Source organism: Molothrus ater, chromosome 1 (assembly GCF_012460135.2).
Source record: "Molothrus ater isolate BHLD 08-10-18 breed brown headed cowbird chromosome 1, BPBGC_Mater_1.1, whole genome shotgun sequence".
Classification (NCBI taxonomy): domain Eukaryota; kingdom Metazoa; phylum Chordata; class Aves; order Passeriformes; family Icteridae; genus Molothrus; species Molothrus ater.
Window position 1 is genome coordinate 23,083,960 of NC_050478.2, and position 25,474 is coordinate 23,109,433.

The window sequence follows — 25,474 nt, forward strand, 5'->3', positions numbered from 1 at the left end:
GTGCCTCCTTGCCCCGCCGGACCCCGCTCAGCCCCGGCCCCGCCAGCCCGGGGCTTCTGCAGCGCATCCCCGGAGACGGCGCTGCAGCAGCGGGGCGCGGGCAGCCCCGGGGGCTCCGCCGCCTGTCCGAACGCCGCCGCAGCGCCCTCAGCGCCGCCGCCCGAGCGCTCCGGACGGCATCGCCGCCCCGCCGGCAGCGCGCATCCCTCGGCCCGGCCCCGGCGCTCCCCGCCTGCCCCCCTCACGCCCCCGCCGCCGCCGCCCTTCCTCCCCGGGGCTCCCCGGCCCGCCCAGGCTCCTCCTCCTCCTTTCTCTCAGCGCACCCTCCCTCCTCCCTCCCTCCCTCCCTCCCTCCCGCCCGCCGCCGGCGCCCGCAGCCCCCGGCCGGACTTTGCTGTCGCTGCTCCATCTGCCCTGGGCGCTGCCGCCCTGCCCGCCCTGCCGCCGTGTCCGGCCGTGCCGGGGCAGCCCGGGGCACCGGGGCACGGGGCGATGAGCCGGGCGGCGCGGAGCGCAGCGGCAGCGGCAGCCGCGGTGTAGGGCTCCTCTCCCGGGCCGGACCGGGACCGTCCCGCGGCTCCTCGGGGCGGGCGAGAGCCCCGGGCCGGAGGGGCGGCGTCTCCCCCGAGCCAGGGCAGCGGCGGCGGCGGCCGGCGGGACGGGGGGCGTCGCCCCCCGATGTGTGACATGATCGACTCGCAGTCCGCCGAGAAGATCAGCAGGATGAAAAAGTTGCGGAGAACTTTATCGGAGAGCTTCGGCCGAATAGGTGAGTCCCGGGCCCGGGCCCGACGGCGCTGCCCGGCACCCGGGGGCCCGGCAGGGAGGGCACGGGGGGCGGTGGGCTCGGCGCTGCCAGGCTGGGAACACCCGTGACGACGCCGTCCGCGAAAAACATTTCTTGGGAAGAAAGCTCGGGAAAGAAACAATTCCGCTAGCCCCAGCATGAGTCTGTGATGGAGTTAGCCCAAAATCGGCTGGGAGGAACAAACTGTAAATGAGAGTTGGCTCACGTGCCCCCACTGCCGAAGAGAAACCTCAACAGAAAGCAGTCGGTTATTTTCATTTTGTTGCGGGTCTGCTAGTTTCTTTTTGGTACGGGCTGCAGGTTGTTTTTAGTTGAGGTGTGAGATGCTGAAGCAGCTAATAGCGGCACAGTGATTTAGGGGGCCAGACAAAAGAAGTCTATCTGTCATCTGCTGTGAAGTCTTGTCGCTCTGTCACTGACATAAAGCATCCTGAGGTAGCGTCATCTGAATGTCACTGCCAAGCGTGTTACCTCCCGGTGCCACCACACCGTGTTTGGTTTTGACACCAGTTTATTCTGCAGTTGAATTTGTTATTGAGAACAATGCCAAAGAGTTCTGGTCTGCTTGGACTGATGTTTCTCTTAGTCTTTGGCACACTGTGTTGCTTAATTCACTGCTTAAAGCATCAATTCGCGCTGACATCATCAAGACACAGCTGAGCAGGGAGTGGAGGTACCTCAGCGGAGGTGTGGGGGATCCCCGAGCTGGTGGCACAGAGCAGCAGGAGGAAGTGCTGTAACACACGAGAGCAGATGCAGCACCCTGTGAGTGCTTGCAGAGGCTCTGTGTGGGCCCTTCCACAGCCCTTTCCATGCATTGTCCATTTGGGAGGTCTGGCTGGCAGACGGGTCAGCCTGCAGAGCTGCTGTGTCCCAGTGAGAGGCTGTGAAGTGCCTGTGCCCAGCCAGGAGCTGTGGCCTTTGGTTCTCCCCCAGTGACCCTACCTAGGACCTGTGCTGGCACACTTGGGCATTTTAATTTTTCACGTGCTGTGTATGCATTCAAGCACTGCAAGCTTTTAGGAGGATGATTGTCTTTGAAATCAGGTATTTTTATTGTCCTACTCCAGGATGAAAAAGACTGAGAAAAGCTTATTCTTACTTGTAAACCAGAGAGTTTCAAGCGGAAATGGAAAGTTACAGTTGTAAAGCAAGTATCAAGTCACTGTTACAAATCTTTCTGTCCCCATTTGAAAGCAGCTTTCACCTATCATCAGTCTTAAACTTGTAAAATACATTTAACTTTCTTTGATTAGAAGGAAAAAAATGAAGCAGTCAGGTGTTTGGTCTGTTATATGTCTCTGTGCATGTATAAACACAGAGACACTCTTCCACAGAGCTGTGAAAGGGTTTTACTAATGGTGGAAGTCATTAACAAAGAAAATGTTTTGAATGAGGATGCTGCTTTGTTGTAACAGTGACAGTCCTGTTAATGCCTTTTAGGGATCAAGGCCCCTCTGGCTGGTAATTTCTGCATGTTTTATTTGGCTTGGTTGGGTGATCATCTCCTCTTGTCATTTTGCACAAATTAAACAAGCTTTTAGTTTCCTTGAGAGCTCTGGCCTGGTTTTAGATACACGGATATTTATGTCTGGAAGCTCCTCCAGCTCTGTGTGTATGTGTGCAGGAGTGTGGGCTGGTATGCAGTTGGTTTGTTTGTTTGCTGGTGGTTGTTTTGTGATTAAAACACAGCTGCTACCAGCAAGTTTATTCCATCTCCAGGCGCTCAAATATATTGATCATCATTCTGGTAACTGCACTTCCAGCAAAAAAAACCTTCTAATGTACCTGTGTGAGGTTTGAAGATAGTCCACTCCCTGATACCAGAGCCACAGATAAGCCCAAGCAAAGAAATTCTAAACTTGCATACCAGGAAATCCTTGGTTAAAACATGTGCTGTACTTAACTCTTATATTGAAATGAAGGAGAGAAAACAAAAACTTTAGTGGAAAAAGACTTCCTGGGTATTTGACATTTGGGTTTTAATGCTCTTTTTGTAGGTGCTGGTTGCTTGGTATGGTTAGCAAATTACACATTAATTATATATTTAATTTGTAACTTTTTCAGTCATCTGCTCAGTTGTGATTTGTTATAAATAATAAATTCCTGACAGTGGTAAAGGCCAGGCTGGATGGGGCTTTGAGCAACTTCGTCTGATGGAAGTTGTCCCTGCTCATAACAGGGGAGTTGGGATGATCTTTAAGGTCTCCTCCAACCCAAACAATTCTGTCACTCTGTAAAAGACTGATGATATATTAACTTTTTCTGTTGTGCTTCAATGTCTGTGTTTTTGCAGGTTTAAGTACACAACATAGTATCATGAGCATAGTCATATAAATGATGTGAGAGTACTGTGGTGTTTGAATCAAATAATTAGTGAGTCAAACCTTCTTGGGTTGCAGTAGAAAAGATCTGGTGGTCATTCTTTAAGTGATAAAGCACTGTTACACCTTTCCCCAGTGTTGGCAGTATTCCATCTACCAAATGCAATTCTCTCAATACTGCAAGACCCCAAACTTTGGTACCAGATTTAGATACCCAAGTTTATGCTAGCCTCTTGGTTAAGAGTGATGGACATGTATCCCGAGTGTCATTGGCAGTGAACTTTTTTTTTAGAGCTTGCAGGTCAACACTCAATAAACTGCATTTCAGACCCACTTCTCCCTGCCAAGAAGTCCTCTCAATTTGAGAAGCTATAGCTGCAATTAATTTATAGATTTTTTTTTTTTTTTTTACAGTGCACTAAGCTATGTTAGGTAACATTTGAAGCTATATTTCCCCACCATCTCTAGACAGTGTAGTTATTCCTGGGGCACAGCAGAGGCCCAAAGGTACCAACAGCAGCCTCAGGAAGACTTGACCCATTTTCTTTACTCTGAATTGATGCTTTGCATCCACTGGCTTTCCTGGAAGAGGGTGATGAAGATCTGCCTCATCAAACAAAACTGAGCTCAGTCCTGTAACTCTTAGAGTACCTAATATTGAAAATGTTTATTTTGCTGAGTTGAGAATTGTGATGTGTGAAATTGTCCACTCAGTCAGCCTTTTCCTGAACATTCATTTTGTTCCATTATGTGCAAATCTGGCAGAGGATGATACAGTGCTGTGGTGTGCTGGGGGAAATGTGTGTGGTCGGTGGTGCTGCAGGGTGGCTCTTTGCTGCAGAAATTGTATCCTTCCAGTTCTAGAGAAATGAGCTATCTTTGTAGCTTAGGTATCCTTTCTCCAGGCAGAAATTTTCTGGTGTTTCAAGGAGTGTCCCTCTTAAAAGTTATCATAAAGAACTAATATTGCTAAGAATCTGAAAAAATATGCATAATTCTTTTCATATGTAAGTTTCTGCCAGCCTATTCATTTTTATATGAACATCCGTATTAGTTTAAAAAAATTGTTTCCTTGCTTACAGACTGTGTTGACCATACAAGTGAACACATCATAACTACAAGTTAAGCAACTTTTAGAAATTCAGTTGACTCACTGTTTAATTTAGGATTTAAACCTTTATTAGGTTTGGTTCTTAATTTTGCCCTTTGATAGTTATATAATTAAATTATTAGTGAATAATTTAATAAAAGCGTTAGTAATCTCTTAATTATGTGAAGAGTTCTTAGCTATGCATTTGTTGAAGCTCATATAGCACCAGAATCACATGTGAGATCACTTCAGCTCAAGCCATTTAACTTCTGTTTTCTTATGAGTTTCTTTAGTCAAAAACTAACACCAGATTACAAAGAAAGGAAGGAGGAAAGGAAGAAAGAAAGAGAAAACATTGCTGAGATTTATCACAGTGTGCTAAAAGAAATCCATGGCCTTTCTGAGCATCCCTGGGCTTTGTTACTAGCTCCTCACTGATACAAAGGTTATCTCCACTAATCTCCTCTGATGTACATCCACATAGCTCACATACCTGAGATAATGAGAACTTCGTTTGTAAACAATTTTTTTTTCTTAAGTTCAGCAGAATTTTTTTAACAGTTTAAAAAGGAAAATATTGCATCAAGGAGAAAAAGGTATTTTTAATATAGCTTGTTCTATAAAATATGCTGCTTTGGTGTCTTCTTTGGGAGATGCTATGCAGTGAATTGGTTGAGACTGCTATCATTATTAAATAGAATCTCATTAAATGGGTGGCCAGAAATCCCATACTCTTTTTGTGATTCTTAAAAGCCCTCTTTTAGTAAAAGGAAGAAGCTAAAGACAAGCAAAATATATGCAAGGGACCACATATTCCCATTTCTTCTTGTTCTGTTACACTGTGAATTTCGTTTAGCTATCTGTTTGGCTATTCCTGTAGTGTTCTGGTCATGTGAAAATCTTGGGTTTTGGTAAGGGAGAAAAGCTTGACAGCACAGCTTAAGGAGTGTCATTTACTAATTTATAGCTTGTATGTCATTGTGACCTGAATGGTAATTGGGAAGATTAAAAGTGTGTTTTTAAAAAGTGTTACACAGGTTGGGGGTTCTCCTTCTCTTCTCTTCTCTTCTCTTCTCTTCTCTTCTCTTCTCTTCTCTTCTCTTCTCTTCTCTTCTCTTCTCTTCTCTTCTCTTCTCTTCTCTTCTCTTCTCTTCTCTTCTCTTCTCTTCTCTTCTCTTCTCTTCTCTTCTCTTCTCTTCTCTTCTCTTCTCTTCTCTTCTCTTCTCTTCTCTTCTCTTCTCTTCTCTTCTCTTCTCTTCTCTTCTCTTCTCTTCTCTTCTCTTCTCTTCTCTTCCCTTCCCTTCCCTTCCCTTCCCTTCCCTTCCCTTCCCTTCCCTTCCCTTCCCTTCCCTTCCCTTCCCTTCCCTTCCCTTCCCTTCCCTTCCCTTCCCTTCCCTTCCCTTCCCTTCCTTCCCTTCCTTTCCTCTTCCTTCTCCTTCTTTCTCTTTCTTTCTCTTTCTTTCTCTTTCCTGACTCATAGTTCTGAGTACTTGGGATTGGCAGTCTGAAAATGTTTTGATCACCCTTCAAAACCATAAAAAATATATTGAACTATCAAAATGTACAATGTGTGCCTCAGATCTCCTCAGCAAAATACCAGGGTTTGTTTCATTGTTTTTATCCCTGAGCATGAAGTCTAGATGAGTCACTGTAAAGCAGTGATCTTCAAAGGTTTGAGGGAAGCCATGTTTCATGTCCTAAAGAAATGGGAGTTTAAAAGCAAAGGAAGGCTGGACATTCCCTGCTTTTCTGTACAAAGATAACTGGGATTTGTGCCTTGCTTCCCATGGTGGAGATTCTGGAGGTGCAGCACTGTTTGCACAGGTGGTACTCTGTACCACCTCTGATACAGCTTCTACAGTTTTGGCGTTGCTTTTGTTTGTTTGTTTTCGTTTGTTTCTTGTGGGTTTTTTGTTTGCTTTTATTTTATTTTTTTTGTTTTGTTTGGTTTTTTATTTTTGCTATGGGTTTTTTTTTGTTTGTTTGTTTTGAGGATTTTCAGGTTTTTGGGTTGGTTTTTTTTTGGTGTGTGTGTGTTTTGATGGGTTTTCTTTCTGGTTGTTTTTGTTTTTGAGCTGGTAACACAGTTGCTCCTGAAGATAAGATTTGAAAGATGTTTAGAAATTACTAGTGATTTGATGGCAGAAGGAGCGTCTAAAAGAGAAAAAGAACAACTGGAATCTAGATCCTCAACCATGCTAGGTGCTTAAATATTTATCTCCTGCAAAAATATGCAGGAGTGTAAGAAACATTATGCTGCTTAAATGGTGAGGAGGGACCCTTCTAGTGCAGCGCTGCACGAGCTGCATTGCTGTTCAGATGACCTCCCTCAAACTGAGAACCTCCATGGTTTAAACTGAAAAGAAGCCATCACCAATGCAATGGTTTATCTAAATTTAGCTCTTCAGGAGAGGGAAGCAGAGAGCACTTTCGGGTCACGGCGTGCAGCACTCTGAGTGCAGTCCCTCGTGGGTCTGGCTGAGAAAAAGAACCAGTCTCGTACCTTTGGACTGACACAGCTCAGTGCAGATTTGGAAAAATTAATTTTCTTCATATTTCAATAAAGAAATCCAGTGTGCTAAAGGAAAACCTTCCATCAGCTCAATCTTTACTACAACTGCAGAATTATTCGTGTGTTCATTTTCTAACTGGTTCACATATTTTCTGCACTGTTCTTCTCTCCTATGTTTGTTGATGCATTGCTTGTTAACAGTGTAAGAAAGAAATCTTTTCTACTTTAGTGAAAGTCATACTAAAAATTACAAAAAAAGAAAAAGGAAAAAGGCATGTTACAATGCATACTATTTGATAAAGAGTTAGTACTTGAAAAACTGAATACACGGTTAGGTGTTTGCTATACTCTTCCTTTTTGAAGTTCAGTCAAGCTCTCCATAAAGGGTTTTCACACTCACTAGGAATTTAAATAAAAACCCAAACCCACCTTTACAAACTCTTATTTTCTTTAACCTGAGAGGATTTTTTCATAAATATGTAAATTTACTTTCTTAGTAACTCTCTGTGCTGTTCTACATTCCATTTACAGATTCAAATTCTGAGTATAAAATTGTTATTCACGCCAGCCCGTTCTTTCCTATTATAACAGGAAAATAATGCCCTGATTTTTTTTTCTTTTCTAGTGGTTTGTGTTTCTTGAAATACAGTACAGATAATAATTTGTTTTTTCTTTTTATTTTAAAGCCTTGAAGAAGGAAGATAGCAGCTTTGATGAGGTACGTTAAATGTCTTTGTACCTTACATAGTCTAGGTATGCCTTTAATATGTCTCACTGATGCTAGAAGAAACCCACAGATAGTAGTGTTATGATGTACATGTGAATTAATACATGCATATTGCTCAAACATATTTTAATTTTCTGAATAACTACCAGAACAATGTGTTAGTCAAAAGGTCTGCATGGAACACTTAGGGTTTGTTTTTTTTTAATGTAATACAGCTAGATGTTTTAAGAAAAGTGACCATTTAAAACTGTTCAGTGCTGAGAAATGTTGCATGCAGAGAAAGTACGTCACAGAACTTTGCCCATGATAATTCCTGTAACTGTAGGCCTGTACTGTAACAGGCAGGGAAAAACATCCCTCCTGAGAGAATACCTTATGTAAAGTGCTGCTGCACTGCCTTCTTGCTGAATATGTCAACTGAGAGAGATGCTTATTGTTCAATTAAAAAGAAACCCAACCCAACAGCACAAAACCAACATCTAGTCTATTGGTAAAGCTGATACTTGATTATTCAGTCTAATCAGTTTGGGGTCTTGACCTGTCTGTGATATGATTTGCAAGTTAACTTGTAAAATATGCTGCTCATGATTTGTGCTTGAGAGTTTCAGGTCAGTGCAAGTCATCCCACAGAGCAGGTTTATGCAGGAAGAGGTGGAGGCCTTGCTGTGATGACTGGTCATATTGTAGTCAATGCTTGCCTTGTACTGCCACCATAGCTGGAAGCAAATGGAAGTATTTTCATATGTTGATGTTGTGCTTCTGGCATTTCTTCTTCATTGCCTGCAAGCTTAAATTCTTGGCTGAATAGAGTGAGATAGATGTTGTGTAATGCCAGATTCTAGAATAAATAAATGATGATGTAATGTCCTGGATTCTGGATCAAATCAGACTCTATCTCTTTCTAAACAGATCACACTGATGCTCAAATACAGCAGTAACAATATAAATATTTCATGCTTTTCTGACATGTGTTGCAAAAGCTGTAACTCACCTTGACCCCTCTCAGCTCTGCAGTGAAGGTCATGGGGTCAGGCTCTCTTTTCAGGAACTCCTGTTGCAGTGTGCAGTGGTCCTGACTATTTGGTTCTGACTATTTTATTTCTCTGGTAACTCTCATAGAACTTGATTCCACCCTAAGTTACACCAGTGCGAATACGTGCAGATAGGTGCTTAGTAATCTCTGAATCCTTGTTTTACAAATCTGGTCTGGTTCTGTTCAGTATTTTCTTCTGAAGGCTGCAGTGGTACATCTGTGCTATAACCCGCTCAGTAAGTAGTAATACCTCATATTAAATGTGACTCAGAATTTAGAAGGATCTATTAAAAAGCACTGTCATAAGAAGATGGCAGTTTCTGTCCCCTTCCCTTCCCCAGGATTTTTTATCTGCAGGTCGCGTTTATTTTCTTTAAACCTGGTTTTCTGCTTTAACAGGAGACAACTTGAGCAAATTTTTGTTTAAATTCAAGGGAGTTAGGGGAGAAATAATTTTTCAAATATGTTTTTAATGGAATCTGACAGATTGTTGCAATGAGCTACTGCAGAGGCAGTAAGGGACATCTAGTGGGAAGGGTACACAAAAGAAGTTTCTTCCATTCCCTGTAAATATGGAAGAGCTTGATGTGACATTTGCATCAACTGGTTCCATAGTTTTAGGTGTCATTTCATAGAAGAAAGAAAAGTGTGTTGAGATTTTATGTTGTCCTTATTATCTCTTCAAATTCTACTCAGTTCTTGGCAATTTTCTAGCCTAGAGTGTGAATCAGAGAATGAGCTGTACCAGGTATCACTTAATTCCTTTCTTTTCAAACATCCTTCAAATCAGAAGATGAAACAGACATTGGTAACAATAATGTACCCTATTTAATAGCACCTGCTTCTGAGGAAGACAGAATCTCTGAGCAGAGGAGTGGGTGCACATATTGGTGTTAGGAGGCCATCTTGAAAAACACTACTAAGACCATTTGATGTTCAAAAAAGCAGTCTTGTCTTCTGGCTTGTGTATGTATTATTGCTATAACAGGGAAACAGTTATGAAGAAAGTTAAGATGACAATAAGTGGGAATATCCAATGGGAATATCAGATAAGGATAGAAGAGAGAGGAAGTAGTTTTCCAAGCTGTCCAAAGCTGTCAGCTTCGGGCCTCCTACTACAAAAAATGAAATAGTCCACTATTGAAACAGAAATTTCATTTAACAAGCAGCACATGCTCCTTGCATGGTTAGTGAAAAGCTGCTCTTTTACGTTGCTGACAGATGCTGTGTATCTCTTCTCAGCCTGTGTTTCCCCTTTCCTGAGGGGAGGTTGACCTGTGGAGCAGTGCTTGAGCAAGGAGCAATGAACATGCAGGGGGACTTTATGCTCTTGACAGGTAGAGGTGGAGGACTTGTGTTTTAGCCTTTCAAGTTGTGACCAGAACACCAGGAGCAGAAGCTGGCCAGCAGGAACCTGAAATCTCTGATGGAGGAGAGAAAGTGGCATGAAGAGGAAGATGACCCTTCTAAAGCTGCAAGGTCTGCCTTTGCAGCGGGATAGTGTCTCACTTTATTCTGTGTATTGTAGCTGCTGCATAAGGTGCTTACTTTTTTGTCTCTCAAGAACTGAGGGGAATAAATTGAGCACTTCAGTGGTTCTTAATTCTACCTGCTTTAATTGCTTCCAGTAGCTGAAAAATGTACAACACTGCAGGAAGTTGTCTGTCTTTGAAGAGAAACTACTAAAAATGAAGATGTCAAACATGATAGGCAAGTGTACCACATAATTGCTTTCTGTTGGTAATGAAATTAATCTCTCCAGTAAATTAGGACCAAAAGAATCATGAGGAGTGAATCCTGTGATTAAGTTATGTGTTAGGAAATACTTTTATTTGTAGAATTGTTTCAGGGATCTTACTGATGCATTTTGTCCTACCCATAAGGTGAGAGCACAACAATAGTGTGAAGGAGTAGTGTAAGATTTCTCACTTTTTAATACCTGCTCTTGTGTTGCTTTGATTAAATTTTCAATGAAAAAAACCAGTTTTCTCTAAGTGATGCCAGCCTTTGCTTTGGTCTAGGAGAGAACACTGAATTAATCCATTTAATGGATTTAGTGGTAGCCTGCTCACCTTCCTAAGATGTTGTGACATCTTCCAGAGACTCATATAAATAAAGGGGTGGATACAGACCACTTCTTCCACAGCTCTTCTTCTACACTTCTTTCATTTAAAGCAGTAATCACGTGGTTTTGTTTTTTCCTTTTTTACCTTTAGCCTCTTCCTTTCTGTCATACTGGTCACATTGTGGGAACTGAAACCTAGGCCTGTGTCAGTACATGCTGAAATCAGTGGAAGGTTCTCAGTGTCTTCAGTGGTTTGTGGCTTGGTTTCCTCTGTGGCCTTTGTTTCCTCTGAGTATCATGGGAAAGGGGGGCTGTTCTTGCCTGTTTTCAAAGTTTTTTTAGTAAGGCACCTTTTCCTGGTGTCCTTAAATGTACCTTATATATTCTCTGAAAATGGCAAACTGTGAGCCACCCTCCCCCTGCAAAGTAGCTGCCCTGTTTTTCAAAGCAACCTAAGTTTCACACTCTGAGTGTAGGCTCTGGCACAGTTAGCATCTGTTTTGTTGTTTTAGGTGCAGCTCTGATTATCTACACTGAATATCATGATAGAAAATGAACACCTCTGAGGAGCAGCACTACATGAAAAGAGCAGTCTAAAAACAAATAAGTGTTCCTTGAGTGAACATTTTGTTTGTGCTTCAGTAGTTTGTCAAAGTTTAGATTAATAATTTCCAACTATGCAGGATTGCTTTGATGTATTTGGACCACTGGTGTAACAAGTCCACTCTGCCTTATAACGATGGAACCAATTTATTTTTCATTACAGTGTGATCAAGGCAAATAACAAGTGGCTGAATTGTAGCATATTTTTTGGAATAACAGCCAGTGTTGATGTTGTGACTAAACTCATCTCAAGGCTTGTGGTAACCTACTCCTTTGGTTAGCTGCTTGCTATTATGATTTATTTCTAAATTATTGTCAGGAGTTGCAAGCTGTTGTTCTTGTCCTTCTGTTCCTAGTTTCTCTGAGCCCTTTAATCATGTTTTAAGACCTTCAGTCATATGTGTGCACACTAATTAAATTAATATCAATGTCACAATTTAATCTCTCAAACACGATTTTTGTTGATAAATGCTTCTTATAGTGAGTTTTATTGCTATTGTTTAGCTGTATTTTGATGTTAATTTTTACTGATATCAAGAGCAACTTTTTTTTAAGGCCATCTTTCTTAGGAGATTGGGGTGCTGTGATTGTGCCTGCTGCATGTGTAATGCAGACTGACTTCACCCAATAACTTTGAAGCTGGCTGACACTAGATGCCTGGATGCTTGCTGGAAAAGCATGTGAGCTGGCTGAGGGGTAGAGATAAGAATCTCCTCTGATGGAAAAGATGAAATGCAAGTTCTTGTGAGTATATGAGAATGCAGTTGGAGGTATCATGAATACTCTGACTTCAGCAAAATCCTTAGTACTTATATACTCCTTAGTGCATGTAGAGTCTCCAACTCTGAGGAAGCCAAATTTCATTTATTTCACTCATGGAACAACTTCTGTGTGTTTGAAGTGGAAGTGCGTGAAAGGGGAGGGAGTTCTGCCAAGTTACTTCTTGATTCTGTAATGTGCTTGCTCTCACAGTCTCTCTCACCCCAAATAAAAAAGGCTACTCCCTCTGTGGGATGTTGGCATGAAAAATGTCTTGGTTTAAAGGACACCCATCTCTGAACCAGAACTTTTGCATAGAGATTATTTTGACTTTGAACAGTTAAAGGAAAGGGCGTAGTTGGAAAAGAGTAAAGCTTTGTAAAGCATGAACAAGAGGCATTTGAATGCCATAATGCAGGTGGCATATAATACACTAAATAACTTCTGCATTTTTTTACTATTTTATTTCTAGTTAGTACCTTGAGAGAGAAGTGCATGTATGACAGAAAGATAAAAAACCCTTAAAACTGAATTTGGAAAAAAGTGCCAGAAATGGAGCATTTTCTAAATAATACTGGGGAACTGGGTCAGAAAAACTTCATCTGTAGTTAGGTTACTTTGCCAAATGTGTACAAAGGTGGTTAAGTGTCTGAAAAATGTGTTTGCTCAGATGTATTGTCACAGAACAAATGAGAGGAAACATAATTCCAGGCAGAAGACAGCTCAGTATTGGAAGTTGCTGCTTTTGAAGTGTTACTTGATGCATAACACAGGCAAATATTTTCTTGGTGACAAGAAGGAGGTAAAGGCTCGATAATGTAATCTGATGCTTCCTGCAGGAGGACCACCCTCTTGGGTTGGAAAGGTCTTTGTGTGTCTGATAAAGATCTTTCCAGACTGCCTGCCACCTTTGGGAGGGAAGATGGGTGGGGATGATGTTGTCTCCTGAGCCTGTACATGACAGAGATTTCCCAGGAGATGGTTTGTGCTCCTACCACTCCTAATTCTATGTCTTCCCCAGTACTGTTCTCTCACACTTCTGAGGATCTGGTGTTGGTCCAGTGGTTCCCTCACAGCAGATGGCTTAGACATCAGCTTGCCCGAGACATTTACTGGTCTCTGCATCTCTCTGAGGCCATTCCAACAAAATATGAATCTGAATTGTGTCTTAGCTCTTAGGACTGGTGTGTGATGCTAATGTGTGTGCATCTGTAGCAGAATAGTGCCAGCATTTCAGGCCTTAGAAAGTTGTTCTTATTTGCTTTAAGGGAAAGATTGTTTTCTCTAGACTGATAATATTATTAGCAATTGTGCTTCAGGTGAATCTGAGAATGAAGGGCATTAATGGAAGAGAGCAAATATTGCCATTCTGCTAAAGCTGCTTACTGCATCAGCTGTGGGACAGATGTGCTTTCTGTGGGACAGAAGGGACATTGTTCTGTAAAAACCCTGGTTTGTGAAACCTCTGGTGGCTCAAAAAAGCCCAACTTTTGGGCAGTCTTGCACAATTTCTCAGAGAATTTCTAATATTTATATGGTGATCAAGGACTCCTGTCAATTCCCTGTGCTATGTTGCACATGGAAATAAATCAGGTTCTGGAAGGCGTGAGACACTTCAGAAACAGATCAAGGTGACCACAATGCAAGCTGGTAAGTAACTGAGAAGTGGCAGGAAAAAAGTGGCAAAAAAACCTGACCATGAAACATCTACTTTGTTTTGCCAGTTTCAAGGCTTTGAAGCAAAACCTGAGACCACGTGGAAGGTTTTGAGATTTACTTGGCAGTGACTACTCATTCAGTGCAGGAATTTTCCTTAATGTTGGGGGATAGACCTGGCCTTTAGGAGATGAAAGTTTGAGAACCCTCTTTCTTAGCTGAGTAAGAGCTTTAATCTTGGCACATCCCTTAAATCTGTGGAGTGCAGTGGTTTGAATTTTTTCCTCAGCCATTGATATGCTCTGTAGTGTGTTCTGCTGCCTGGTGTGTTTGATGGGAGTACATCTGTTGCCTTTTAGAAAGTGTGTAGTGTGAACATAAGAAAGTGTTTAAGTCAAGTGTGAACCTGCTTACTCTTCCTTTTCTCTGTGTTTTCTTCTGTAGAAACTGGATAGAAGAAGAATTCTTGTGACTAGTTGATATGCCTGTGTCCTTTGCTTCACTTTTCTTTGAAAATGGATGGAGCAAAGGAGCAGAACTTGGTCTGAATCCATGTCTGCAGCAGTGGCTGGTGAGGATTTGGCCAAAATGCTGACATATATAGCTCTGTTGTGATCTGCAGGCAAGTGTTTTAGCTATCAGAGAAGCACTGCAAGATGAAGATGAATTTCCAGGCCTACTTCTCTCACTTGTGCATGTGTATTTTGGGATGTTTCTGCTCATGAGATCAGAGGGTGTATGCATTCCAGGAATGTGGAGTCTGAATGTAAGCTATTATTATTTTGATCAAGTATGCTTACATGTAAATCCTGCTATTTATTTTCTTGGGACATACGGGATATAGTAATTTATTGATAGATTAAACAGAGTAACAAAGCACAATATGCTGTATATGGGATCCATATCTTCCTGCTCTTGGCCTTGTGGGCAATCTCCTGATTGTGAGGCAAGAAATAATCATGTCCCTTCCTTGATAGTCTGTGTCTTCCATCTACTTTGTACTTAGACATTATTGCTTTTGTTATTTTTTTCTTCCAAGCCACACTACGAACAGACATATGACTATATCTAAATCTTTTTCTCATGAAGGGATCTAAATCAAAATTATCAGTCTACATTTTAACTTTCCTGAGAAATTCTGCATGTATGCTGCCTCATCTGCTGTGTGTCACAATATTGCTGACAGCCATATATTTGCAGGATCTCATCCACAGTAATCAAAGTTCTGAGTCAATTGACATCTCTTAATTACTTGGAAGGGATAAGAAAAAAGAGATTACAGGCTTATTCAAGCAGAATGGATTTTATGTACACAAAACAATGTAATTTTGATTATATTAAGGCTTAAAGAAATTATTATTGCCTTACACCTATTTTTCTATATATTCTGGAATTTATCTTTTTCCCTTCCAGCAAACTTTTCTACTTCTAAGCCAGCTGAGTCAGAGTCCTGCTAGTACTTCTTATGTTCATTTCAGGTATGGAAATTCTCCTTATCAGGTTTAAAAATTCAAATTTGAATATTACAAGTTATTTAAGTATGAAATATTAGCAGTAATTTATTAAGTAAAAATAACTGTGAATGCTGCTGAAAACAATGATAAATATGGAAGCAGGACTGCTGAGAGAACACATAATGCATTATAACCAATTCTAAGTAATAGCTGGAACTGATTGTGTTTGGGGCCCTCTGAGGTTATTACTCCACTTGAATTAACTTTTTCAGTAGAATCCAGGTGTTCACCTTTTTAAGTATTGAGAAATAAAAACATTACTAGCTTTGGAAAATGTTCACTGATGTGCCAACCCAGGAAATCCAGTGGCTTACAATATTTTTCATATTGCCATGTACTCAGCAGGGCTTTTCTTTGTACATAAACTTCTTTGATAGCTCATGTGTACAAAAAGGTGTTCTTCCATACATCTGTGTTTGAGGCATCTTCCTGTTTCTTTTAGGAGGTTAAACTTCTTGTTGCCAGTGGATTATTATTGTACACAGTCACACTCAGCACCAATTTTTTAAATAGATCTTTACCTTCCTTTTTCTCCACTGAGATGTACATTGAGACTCAAGCATGGTGATCCTGAAACTGCACCTGAGGGTGGCTTTGTGCTGTTCTTGGACTTGTTTTCTGTTGTCTGTCTTGAAAATTCAACACTGAAGGAATTTGTCTGAGGTCACTTGCTGTGATCAGTTAGGTCAGGTATGCCCTTCAGCTTTGAATTCTGGGAGACTTTTCATTATGCCGAGTATGTTGTAAGTAGTGCAGAGGATGCATATTTTGGCTTATTTTTCTTAAATACTGTTTCTACAGATGAAGAATTTTTCCTTTCTAGATTGTTAGAAGGAGAACATTTTGAAATTTGTAGAGAGCCTAATCATGAATTATTTTTATCTTTATCTCTCCACTAACAGTTACTGTTGCTTTCTGACTGAGAAACAAGATCTGTTTCTGACAGAGGAACAGTCTCTGTTTCTGACAGAGAAACAAGATCTTCACTTGTTCGTTTTTTGGAAGTTGTTCTATTACTTTTGGTTGTTTTGTTTTATCTTTGTTTGGAAAACTACCTATGCACACATCTATCCCATCCTCCTATGGGATCAGTATGTCCATCCTTTTCTTTATCTTTTGTAATTGGTAGTCCCCTTATAACAATTTCTGGTTTCTTTTTACTTATTTCCTTTTAACCAATATAATATGGTGACAAAAGCTGCCTCACAGTACAAGTGCAGTGCCCATAGCTGTTGGTTAGCTCTTAGGCACAGATATGCTTCTTTGATTTCCTCTTTTTGCTTTCCTGTTTGTGCGTCTTTTCATTTATAGCTTAGTCTTGGTGTAGTTATCTACATTCACTGTGTGCCTTTATGCTGTTTGTCCTGTTCTTAAGCTGGTGTTGTCACCTTGTCCGTGGTGACAGGGATGCTCTGAAGCCCTTGCCAGATGTTGAGTCAGCTGCAGGGAAGCCCAGCCAGGGTGGGAGCCCTGTCCTGAGTGGGGTGGGCAGGGAGGGGAGGGAGCACCTGCGGGCTGCTGGCAGTGGCAGACACTGGCAGAAGCCACGCAAAGTGTGGGTCGATAACTCATTTATTTATTTATTGGCCTTCGAAACAGACAGATTTATTAAATGATCTCCAACCTGCTCTTCTTTGTCCGTGCCAGTTACTGATGCAGTTTTACAGTTAAAAAATAGCAATCCATGCTTGCTCAGAAAAAGCTTTTTTAGCTTATCCATGCAAAGAATGATACAAGTTCCATTTGTCAAATTCATTATCATTCTTACAGTGTCCTGGCTTCTTCAGATGTGGTAGTCTCTCATGACTGCAAGTTTGCTTGGTTTGGAGGGAAAATAGTTTTTTTGTTTAAAAAAATAAAGAACAAAAGCAGTGATGATTTATTTTAGCTTTTCATGCACAGAGAGGAACCAGATACAAACAGGATGTTTGTTAGAGGCATCTCCTGATGACCTTGGGGATGCACAGAATTCCAGAAACTAGAGGACAGCATCTGGAGAAATACTTGAGTGGTTGTTTTTTTTCCACTAGTTTAGTTATTACTCTGGTATGGCTCATTTAAATGTGATTTGTCTGGCTGTCATCAAATCATGACAGAAGCTCAGAGAAGATGAAGGGAAATGCCTAATTTGCTTGCCCTTGAAAAAGATATGCTATAGCACTTCAGGACTTTTTCTGTTCAAATCAGTAAGAAAATGGTATTTTTATGTTTGAAAGTAAGTTTGCAGTATCTTAAGTTTGCAGTATCTAAGAAGTTATGAGTTAGACTGCATATATTTTTTTTTTATATCTTAAGAACAGGTTTTTTTCAGTGGTGTGGAGAGAATGCTTAGTCATGCATTTTATATGGACATAGACAATGGGCTCAAACTATATTTGTGATGATATTCAACAACACAAAACTATGATATTCAATAAAATGTTTCTTCAAAAGTAAAAAAAAAGTTATGAAAGAAAATTTTGTCATATATGAACAAACACTGTCATGGAACACAAGAATCCTTTTCTTAAAGTTCTGTCTTACACACTAATTTTGACAGTGTTTTAACTGGGATGCTCTGCTAGGGTAATTCCCAGCACTAATTTTTTCATTCACCCACAGGAGGGGCAGAAATGATGTAGACTTTTACAGTCAAAGTGATGTTTCATTTTGGTATTGTCAGTTAAGCTTCAGAGAGGACACCAGTGTGAATCCAGTCTCCTGGGACTCAGCAGAGCTCATGAGCACATTTGATACTCACTGCTGAGGAGGTGATTTCAAGGGTCCTCTGGGGTTCAGTGGTGATGCAAGACTTTGGAGCAGATATTCTACTGTGAGTGGATCCCTATCTTGGAAGCCTGTGTGAATTTACTTCATTGTTAAGATTTGGGAGAATGCCATGGCTTTCTTCCTTGTTCAGTTTCTGTTGCTTGTGAAAAATCAGAGAGAAGGCCTCTTGGAGAGGAAGGTGAAAAATGGAAAATGTAATTCTTTTTCCTTGTGCCAAAGAACATAGATGGAATATGAGGTATTCAGTTGGAATATATTAGTTACAATCTGAGTTTGCTTCTTAGCCTTCTTCAAGATTTCAAATAGATAATCAATCAGGAAGAAATTGGATTAAACTGCCATCATTCACAACAACCTCACCATTTTGCTTCAGGACCATGTAACTTGCACTTGTGTGTCACTAACATGACATGTATGAGCCATGGTGTGAGAGACAACAACATCCAGAATGAACCCTGTGTCACTCACCACAGCCTTGAGCTGGGTACAGGATAGAATTTAGCTGGGTACAGGATGGAATTTTGCCTGGAGTTCTAAAAGAGGCTCAGTCTCCAAGTTCAGACCTCACTGTTTATTAAAACCTATTATGTCGGGAACTGACCAGCTTTGCAGAAGAGAACCTGGGGGTCCTGGTGGACATGAAGTTGAATGTGAGCTTGCACCATGCCCTTGCTGTGAAGGTGGGTGCTGGTATCCTGGGGTGCACTGGGAGGAATGTTGCAGCAGGTGAAGGAGAGGTGCTCCCTCCCTTCCATGCAGCACTGATGAGGCCACACCTGCTGTACAGGTAGTTCTGGGCTCCTCAGTGCAAGAGAGACATGAAGAAGAGCCACTAAAGTGATTAAGGGACTGGAGCATCTCCTGTGAGAACTGGGACTCTTCAGCCTGGAGAAGAGAAGGAGCAGTGGGGGATCTTACCAATGAAGGGAGGATGTACAGAAGACAAAGTCAGGCTCTTCTCAGTAGTGCCACGTGACAGGACTGGGGGCACGAACTGAGACAGGGAACTGAAAACCTCTAAACAACAGGAAACACATTTTTACTGTGAGAGTGACCTAGGAGAAAGTGAAATTTCCCATTAAGGTTGTGGAGTCACCATCTGTGGAGAAGCCATCTGGACAACCTGCCCATCCTGTGCACTGTGATTTAGGTGGCTCTGCTTGAGCAGATGGGTTGGACCAGATGACCTGCAGAGGAGCCTTCCAATCTCTACCATTTGAGACTTGTGAACTTTTTTACAGGCTGCTTTCTTTCTGCATTTTTGGAAGCTTTTTGCATTGCTTGTGTCACATGCAATTGATTTATTGTTAGTTTTCCCATATGTGATCCCCTATAATATTCTAATTGTTTTTGTAAGGAGAAGTGATTTTCTTCATCTGTGATTCCATATAGTACATTGCAAATAATCGAGGCCCAGTACTATAAAGACTGTAAGAGATACTGTTTCAAACCACTTGTTTAATAAAGCTTAGAAGAAATATAATTGTGGAGATTGTCTAGAAACAGCTATAATAAAATGTTTGCCTTTGGAAACTCATTCCTATCCACTGCTCATCTGCCAAGGACACCCCTGGAATAGTCCTTCTGTTTCTTTCCCTCTCCAAATCCCAACACTTGGTACTCCAGAGCAAGCAACACAGAGCTTATTGCTGAAGTTTGATTTTTTTTTCCTCTTACAGGAATCTGTGGTTTTACCTCTTATCAAGTGTTTCCATGAGGAATTACAAAAAAGGGGGCTCTTGTGGTGTTTGTTTTTATTAACATGCATAAGGTGTGTATTTAAGCTTCTCTTCTGCCTGCTCTTCCATGAAGTCAGTTTCAAAAACAAGAGGCTCTGAGGGAATAACCTATCCATGGAAATCACCTGTATTTATGAACCTTTAAAAGCACCACATGCTTCCAACAGAAATAAAGTATCTTTTGCCTGGAATTATCCCTTCATAGCAAAGTCAGTCATTTTGAGACTCCAGATTGATTTATCTGGAAAGAGGAAACATTTGCTGCCAAAAGCATCAGAGCAAAAATAAGCTTTGTCAAATAAAGGGAATTCTGCACCATGTCTTGAGTATTGCCTTTGTAAAGGACACTGGGGAGGCTGAAGTGAAAAGTGAAGAACTTTTTTCTGGTTAGAAGTGGGTCTAGGCAGTAGGGTGGGAAGGGAGATAACTTTTTTTAACATGTGGTTCTTCCTCCATAAACCTAGGGGAAGGGGGAGTATCCCATCACACTTACTGCTGCTGTGTGCACTTCTTAACCTCGGTTTTCAAATTTACTTCTTCCTTAGATATGTTTCTAACTTTATATGGAGCTGTGTGGAGCAAATGCAGGCTATTTGAAGCCTCTCAATTCTTGATCTGAAGTGTGGCCCTTAAGTGCTTCTTATGGTGAATTGCTCTGCTTATAGACTTGTTCCTGAAATGTTTCCAGTTCTGGAATTAACATTAGCATTAAGAAATATCCTGTGGAAAAAAAAAGCTGGGGAACCCAAGTCTAGCCAGAATTACTCATTGCATTGTACCAGCTGTCAACAGAACTCCCAGTTGTAATTTTGGCTTTAACACTTTGTGGTCTAATGCTTGATTTCTAGGAAAGGGTCTGTGAGTTGATGATGGTAGGGCTGTATTCTTAATTTGAATGGCTGTGTTGTACCTGTGAGTTCTTTGCTTATGCATAAAGCTGCTGTCAACATCAACAAAGCACAGCTGAACAACCTCTATTTTTGAAAGAGCAGCATACCTTTATTTTCTTTTTCTGCCTAAGACTAGTGCACAATCACATATTTTACTGTTTTAGTACTTTCTTTTTTTTTTTCAGTTTACCCTTTAAGAGGTGAACTGCCTTATATTGACTTGCATTTTAGGAATTGCTGCTGTTTTGTAATAGCAGGATGACGTGCATCTTACTAACTGGTTCATGAAGCTCTGTCCTGAGCACCAAACTTCTTCAGTAGAATAGTTCAAAAGATTGTGCTCATTATGCTAGAAAATGGTACCCTTAGGGTCCTGCTTGATCAAGGTGGGGGATGCTTTAAAACTGGGCTATAATTAAGAGTGCAGTAAAACAGATTTATTATTAATTTAAGTTTATAAGCAAAGGGAGTAAATTATGTTCACTCTTGCCACAGAGTTTTGGAAAAGAAAAATATGCATTAATAAACAATATGTCTGTAATTAATTAATGGTCCCCTGGAGATGATTTTCTCCCCAACTAGTTAATTAGTGTGTAAAATATTAAAAAATTAATCCCAAAACTCATAATGACAAATCAGTTATGGGTTGGTGAATTGTGGTCATTAAAGCATTTTGTTTTACTGTTTGTTTGGTTTTGGGTTTTTTTTGTCTTAATGGCCAAAGTTAACAACCAAGACAAATGGAAAACAAGGCACCAATGCTGAGGTGCATTTTGACATTTCTAATTATTGTCCTGTGCCACTAAAAGCATCATAAAGCTCTCTCTAGAATTAATGTGAGCTATAAACCTATTGTGTACTCTAGATTTCAAAATGAGTATTGATTACTATTTTGTTTTTTATTACTTAGGAAGATATGGGCAGGGCCTAAATATTAGAGCCCTCAAATTCATCATTCCCTATGTTTTCTGTTATCCTTCTTTAATCTTCTGCTGTGTCTGTCATTTTTCTCCCTCTCCAGACAGACTGATAAATCTCTTGAATTTGATCACAAAACCACATTTCAAAAACCTACTGTTCTGGTAACCTAGATGGGGTCAGCATTTTAAGTACCTTTTAATAAGCAGGTTACCATGCATGTCCCAGTTGGATTCATATTATTAGTTACCGATTCCTAAATTTTTAGTGAAGCTTTTGTAAAGCATGAAGTGCTCTGTGCTTTGTGTGCTGAGAGCGTTACTGGCTTGCAGGGAAACCCATAAACTTGTCAAAAATGTGCATACTTGTAGAATCAAAGCCTTAATTTGTAAAATCATACTTAATAATAAAAATGGGCATGAGGTAGTAATTTTTCTTGTTGAAAACAATGGTTATCGCTCAGGTAAATGTTAGCAGCCTTGACTGATTGCAGACAAGAAGTGCAGAAGTGATTAACATGACAATCTACAAATAATGCCATAAATTTTTTGTCCCTTGCAGCCACAACAGGTATATAAACTGGTCTTACAGGTTTAGTTTAGTTCTTTTGGAAGAAAAAAGTGTGTTACAAAAAACTTGGGAGAGAAAATCAAAATTCTTCCATACTTAAGTTTTTTTATCAGGCTTCAGCCTGATACCTATTTCTTTTATAATATTAAAGTGAAGCTTTGATGCATGCATTGGTATATCTCCCCCCTATTATTTATCTCCCCCACTACTAAGTCCTTTTATGTTATGCTAATATGAACAGATGAATTCTTCTTTAGGCTTCTTCTTAGAAAATGAGTTTTCTAACTTAGGCTGCATTTATCTTTGGCTGTGCATAACTTTTAAAAATTGGCTGGTTTTAAGGAAGCGTGTGTTCAAGAAGCAGCAAAGGATATTAGAAATACCCATAATGACTTTCAATCTTTTAAGGTAATAAACACAAATCTGCTTGCAAGTATAAGGGGAAATTTGGTATTTATTCTAAGGCTATACAAAGCAGTTGTATCCAAATATGAATGCAAGTGTAGAATAAATTAATTTCTGTCTAACAAAATATATTCAAACTATGGATATCCATGTCAAGCAGGTTGGGTCTTTACTTGCTCGTTGAATCCTGTCTTTATTTGTTATATCGAGTATAAACGTTACCACCTTTACTTGATATAAATTATTTCCCTCTTGCTAACCAGAGGGATTTCGGAGAGGAAGCTAGAAGGTATGTTGCTAGGTCTAGTGTGTTCTCAGGTTTATAGATGGTAGACATGCTGCCCTGCTCTCTCTCTGATTTTAAATTGACACTTTGATGGACTTGGGGAGGTGATAGCAGAGGGAGTCAAGGATGTTTCTTCCTTTGCATGCCTTTACATGAGGTGTCACTGTTTTCTTTGCTCTCTCTTCTGCCATCTATCAAGGTGCCCTCTGGAATCCTTCCTGGAAAGGCTTTGCTGGAACTGGACAACCCAAGCAGGGCAGTTATGAGACAGCTGTGTTGTGAGGAGAAAGCAAATAGAGTAGGATTGTTAAGCCTGGAAAAGACCACCAAGGAGAATTATGACAGATGCACAAAACTATGTGTGATGTGGACAAGTTGAATAAAAAAGGAATTAAGCAGGCAGAGGGAAGTTTTCTGTGGAGAGCTCCACTGAACTGACCTCATTGCCTTATGTTGCTGTCTCTGCCTTGCTGCAAGAAAGGGGCTTCAGGACTGGTGAAAGCCTTGGCAGGGCTTGGGGTGGGGGTGAGTTTTTCCCCAAGATGTGGAACAGTGAAGCGTGTCTGGGGACAGCAGAGCACATGTTGGAGGAGGGGACAAATGGAAAACATCTGGAGGTGACTCTCACTGGAAGGGTATGTGCTCTCCCTCCACAGAAACCACACAGCTTATCTATTGAGAGACAGAGAGAGCACACTGCCTGAGTGGCTTCATCCAATATTGGCATTTTTGTCTTTGGAGCTAGGGGCACATCAAAATCACAGTGGTAATGTTTCTTAGGGGTAATTGTGTTAAACAATGCTACTTTTGCTGGCAAAACTCCAGTAGTTTTGGCTTTGTATTGGTTCATCTTTTACAGTTTTTGATTTATTTTACTCAAATGCCTAGCATAAATAAAAGAGAAGAAAATTCTTTTTGCAGAAATGAGTTGTCTCTTACAAAAGAGCTGGAGCTGCTTACAAATCCATCATAGAATAGCCTGGAGAGAGGAAAGAGAAGAACAGTGAAGGAAAACTGGAGTAGAGTGAAGGATCTGGGTGTTTTCTAGGGAGGGGAGGATGTCTTATTACTTACACAGTATTCAAAATGTGACTTCATATTCAGGCAACACATTCTCTAGAGATTTTACAAACTCCACAAAAATGCTAATGAAAAGCAAGTGTTTTATTGTGAAGTTGTCTCCTTTCTGCCTTCTCGAATTCTTAAATATTTGAAAATAGCTTACAACTAAACTGTTTTCTATTTAGCTTCTATTTGCATTCCTAGTCAGAATAGTTTCACCTTACCACCTGGATTTCCTGTGCAGTGTTTCCAAATGAGACCACAGGGACTTGTTGCTTTAATTTGTTTGTAGTCTGTTTCCTGCAAGTTTGTATATATCTTTGGGCATTTTTATTGTGCATACGTGCGTGTGTTCTTTCATTTAACATCAGGGAAGAGTTGTGAGTAAAAGCTCCTTTACTGTAGAGGTGTAGTATGCCTTAATTTTGAGCTGGGAAATAAACATCTTATTTATTCTTCAAAGTACTGAGATTTCAGATCCCTTTTTTGTCTGTAAGAGGATGAGAGGCCAACTCTCCTCTTAAAGAAGATCCAGCCCACTCTAGACAAGCTAACAGTGTTTCAGCATGTGTATCACACAGCCTAGCTGCATTTTGTGATCACCAGATAATATTCTCTTTTACAGAGATGATTCGACAGCCAGGTCCAGTTTTGGCTCTGAAAAATCTTTTCTTAATGGCATCTTTCCAGAAACCATTCTGCTTCTGCAAAAAAGTGGAAAATTTTTGACCAGCCTAATTTTCTGTATTTTTCTATTTCTTGACTTGATACATGATAATGCTTTATATTTAATAAAGATTATGTATAACTTTTGACATAGTTTTTAAAGTTGTGCTTATCATAATCTGTATTTCAAAGTCTTTTGTGTATAAGAGTTCAGTTATCTTGCTTGTAGCTCTCATAGTAATATACCACAGGTTATTGTATATACCAGCTTCATTTTTCTGCTTTGTAAGTCTATTTTTGTGGAATCAGTTTCATTTCCTCTTTTGTTATGTGTTGGTGCTTATGCTTCAGAGTACTGCTTGTGTCAAATTAGCTTTTTTTTTTTTTTTCATTTTATTTTCACTCTGTAGAGTTTTTGTAGTGGTGGTGCAATTTGTGCTTCCATTGTTTGGGGTCTGATGCAGTAGAACACCTCTGTGTGGAAAAGTGGCATACGAAAAGTTCATCTGAAAGAAAGTACTTCAGTTAGAAGAAACCTCAGTAGGTTGTTTTGTCTAGTCTCCCATTTGAATATTTTAGAAAATAATATTTTAGAAAATACCTAAAAAACAAGGGAGGCTGGAGAGTTGTAGTTTTGCTCTGAATTTATGGAAATACAGAAGTCCAAAATACTAGCCAATAGTGTCTCCTTTACAATGACATTTTTTTCCTTCCAAAAATAAAGGTGAAAAAAAAAGAATAGGATGTACACTTCTGTTGACATGCAGCCTCTTTCCACAGAAAAGTTATAACTTACAGTTGTAGCCCATATTTGCATAACACTGGAGCAGAAGCAGTAGTTACACTATTATTGGGAAGAGACTTGCTCTGTTTTGTCCCTGGTTATTGAAGTACTAAACTGTATTTAAAGCACCTGCAGCACTTCCTAAAGGTGCTCTGCACAACAGCTTCCATTCACAGAGATGTTTCTTGGTAATCCAGGGTTCTGAACCCTGCAAGATGGGGATTCTGAAAGTATTTTACAATACAGAATCTCTTTTTATTCTTAAGTCTGCCCATTTAAATATGCCCACTTTAT

At 40.4% G+C, this 25,474-nt stretch overlaps 1 protein-coding gene across 4 annotated transcripts in view; it reads left to right on the forward strand.

Moving 5' to 3' along the window:
* Nucleotides 1-415: 415 nt before the first annotated feature.
* CDK14 (cyclin dependent kinase 14) overlaps nucleotides 416-25,474 on the forward strand; it is a 440,286-nt gene continuing 415,227 nt past the window's right edge. For 3 of the 4 annotated variants that reach the window (XM_054516107.1, XM_036406938.2, XM_054516108.1), the window contains exons 1-2: nucleotides 416-769; nucleotides 7,421-7,452. In XM_054516107.1, coding sequence (XP_054372082.1) covers nucleotides 679-769; nucleotides 7,421-7,452 — 123 coding nt within the window. In that variant the 5' untranslated portion in view covers nucleotides 416-678. The remainder of the gene's footprint in view (nucleotides 770-7,420; nucleotides 7,453-25,474) is intronic. The other variant, XM_036406937.2, reaches the window with a different exon arrangement.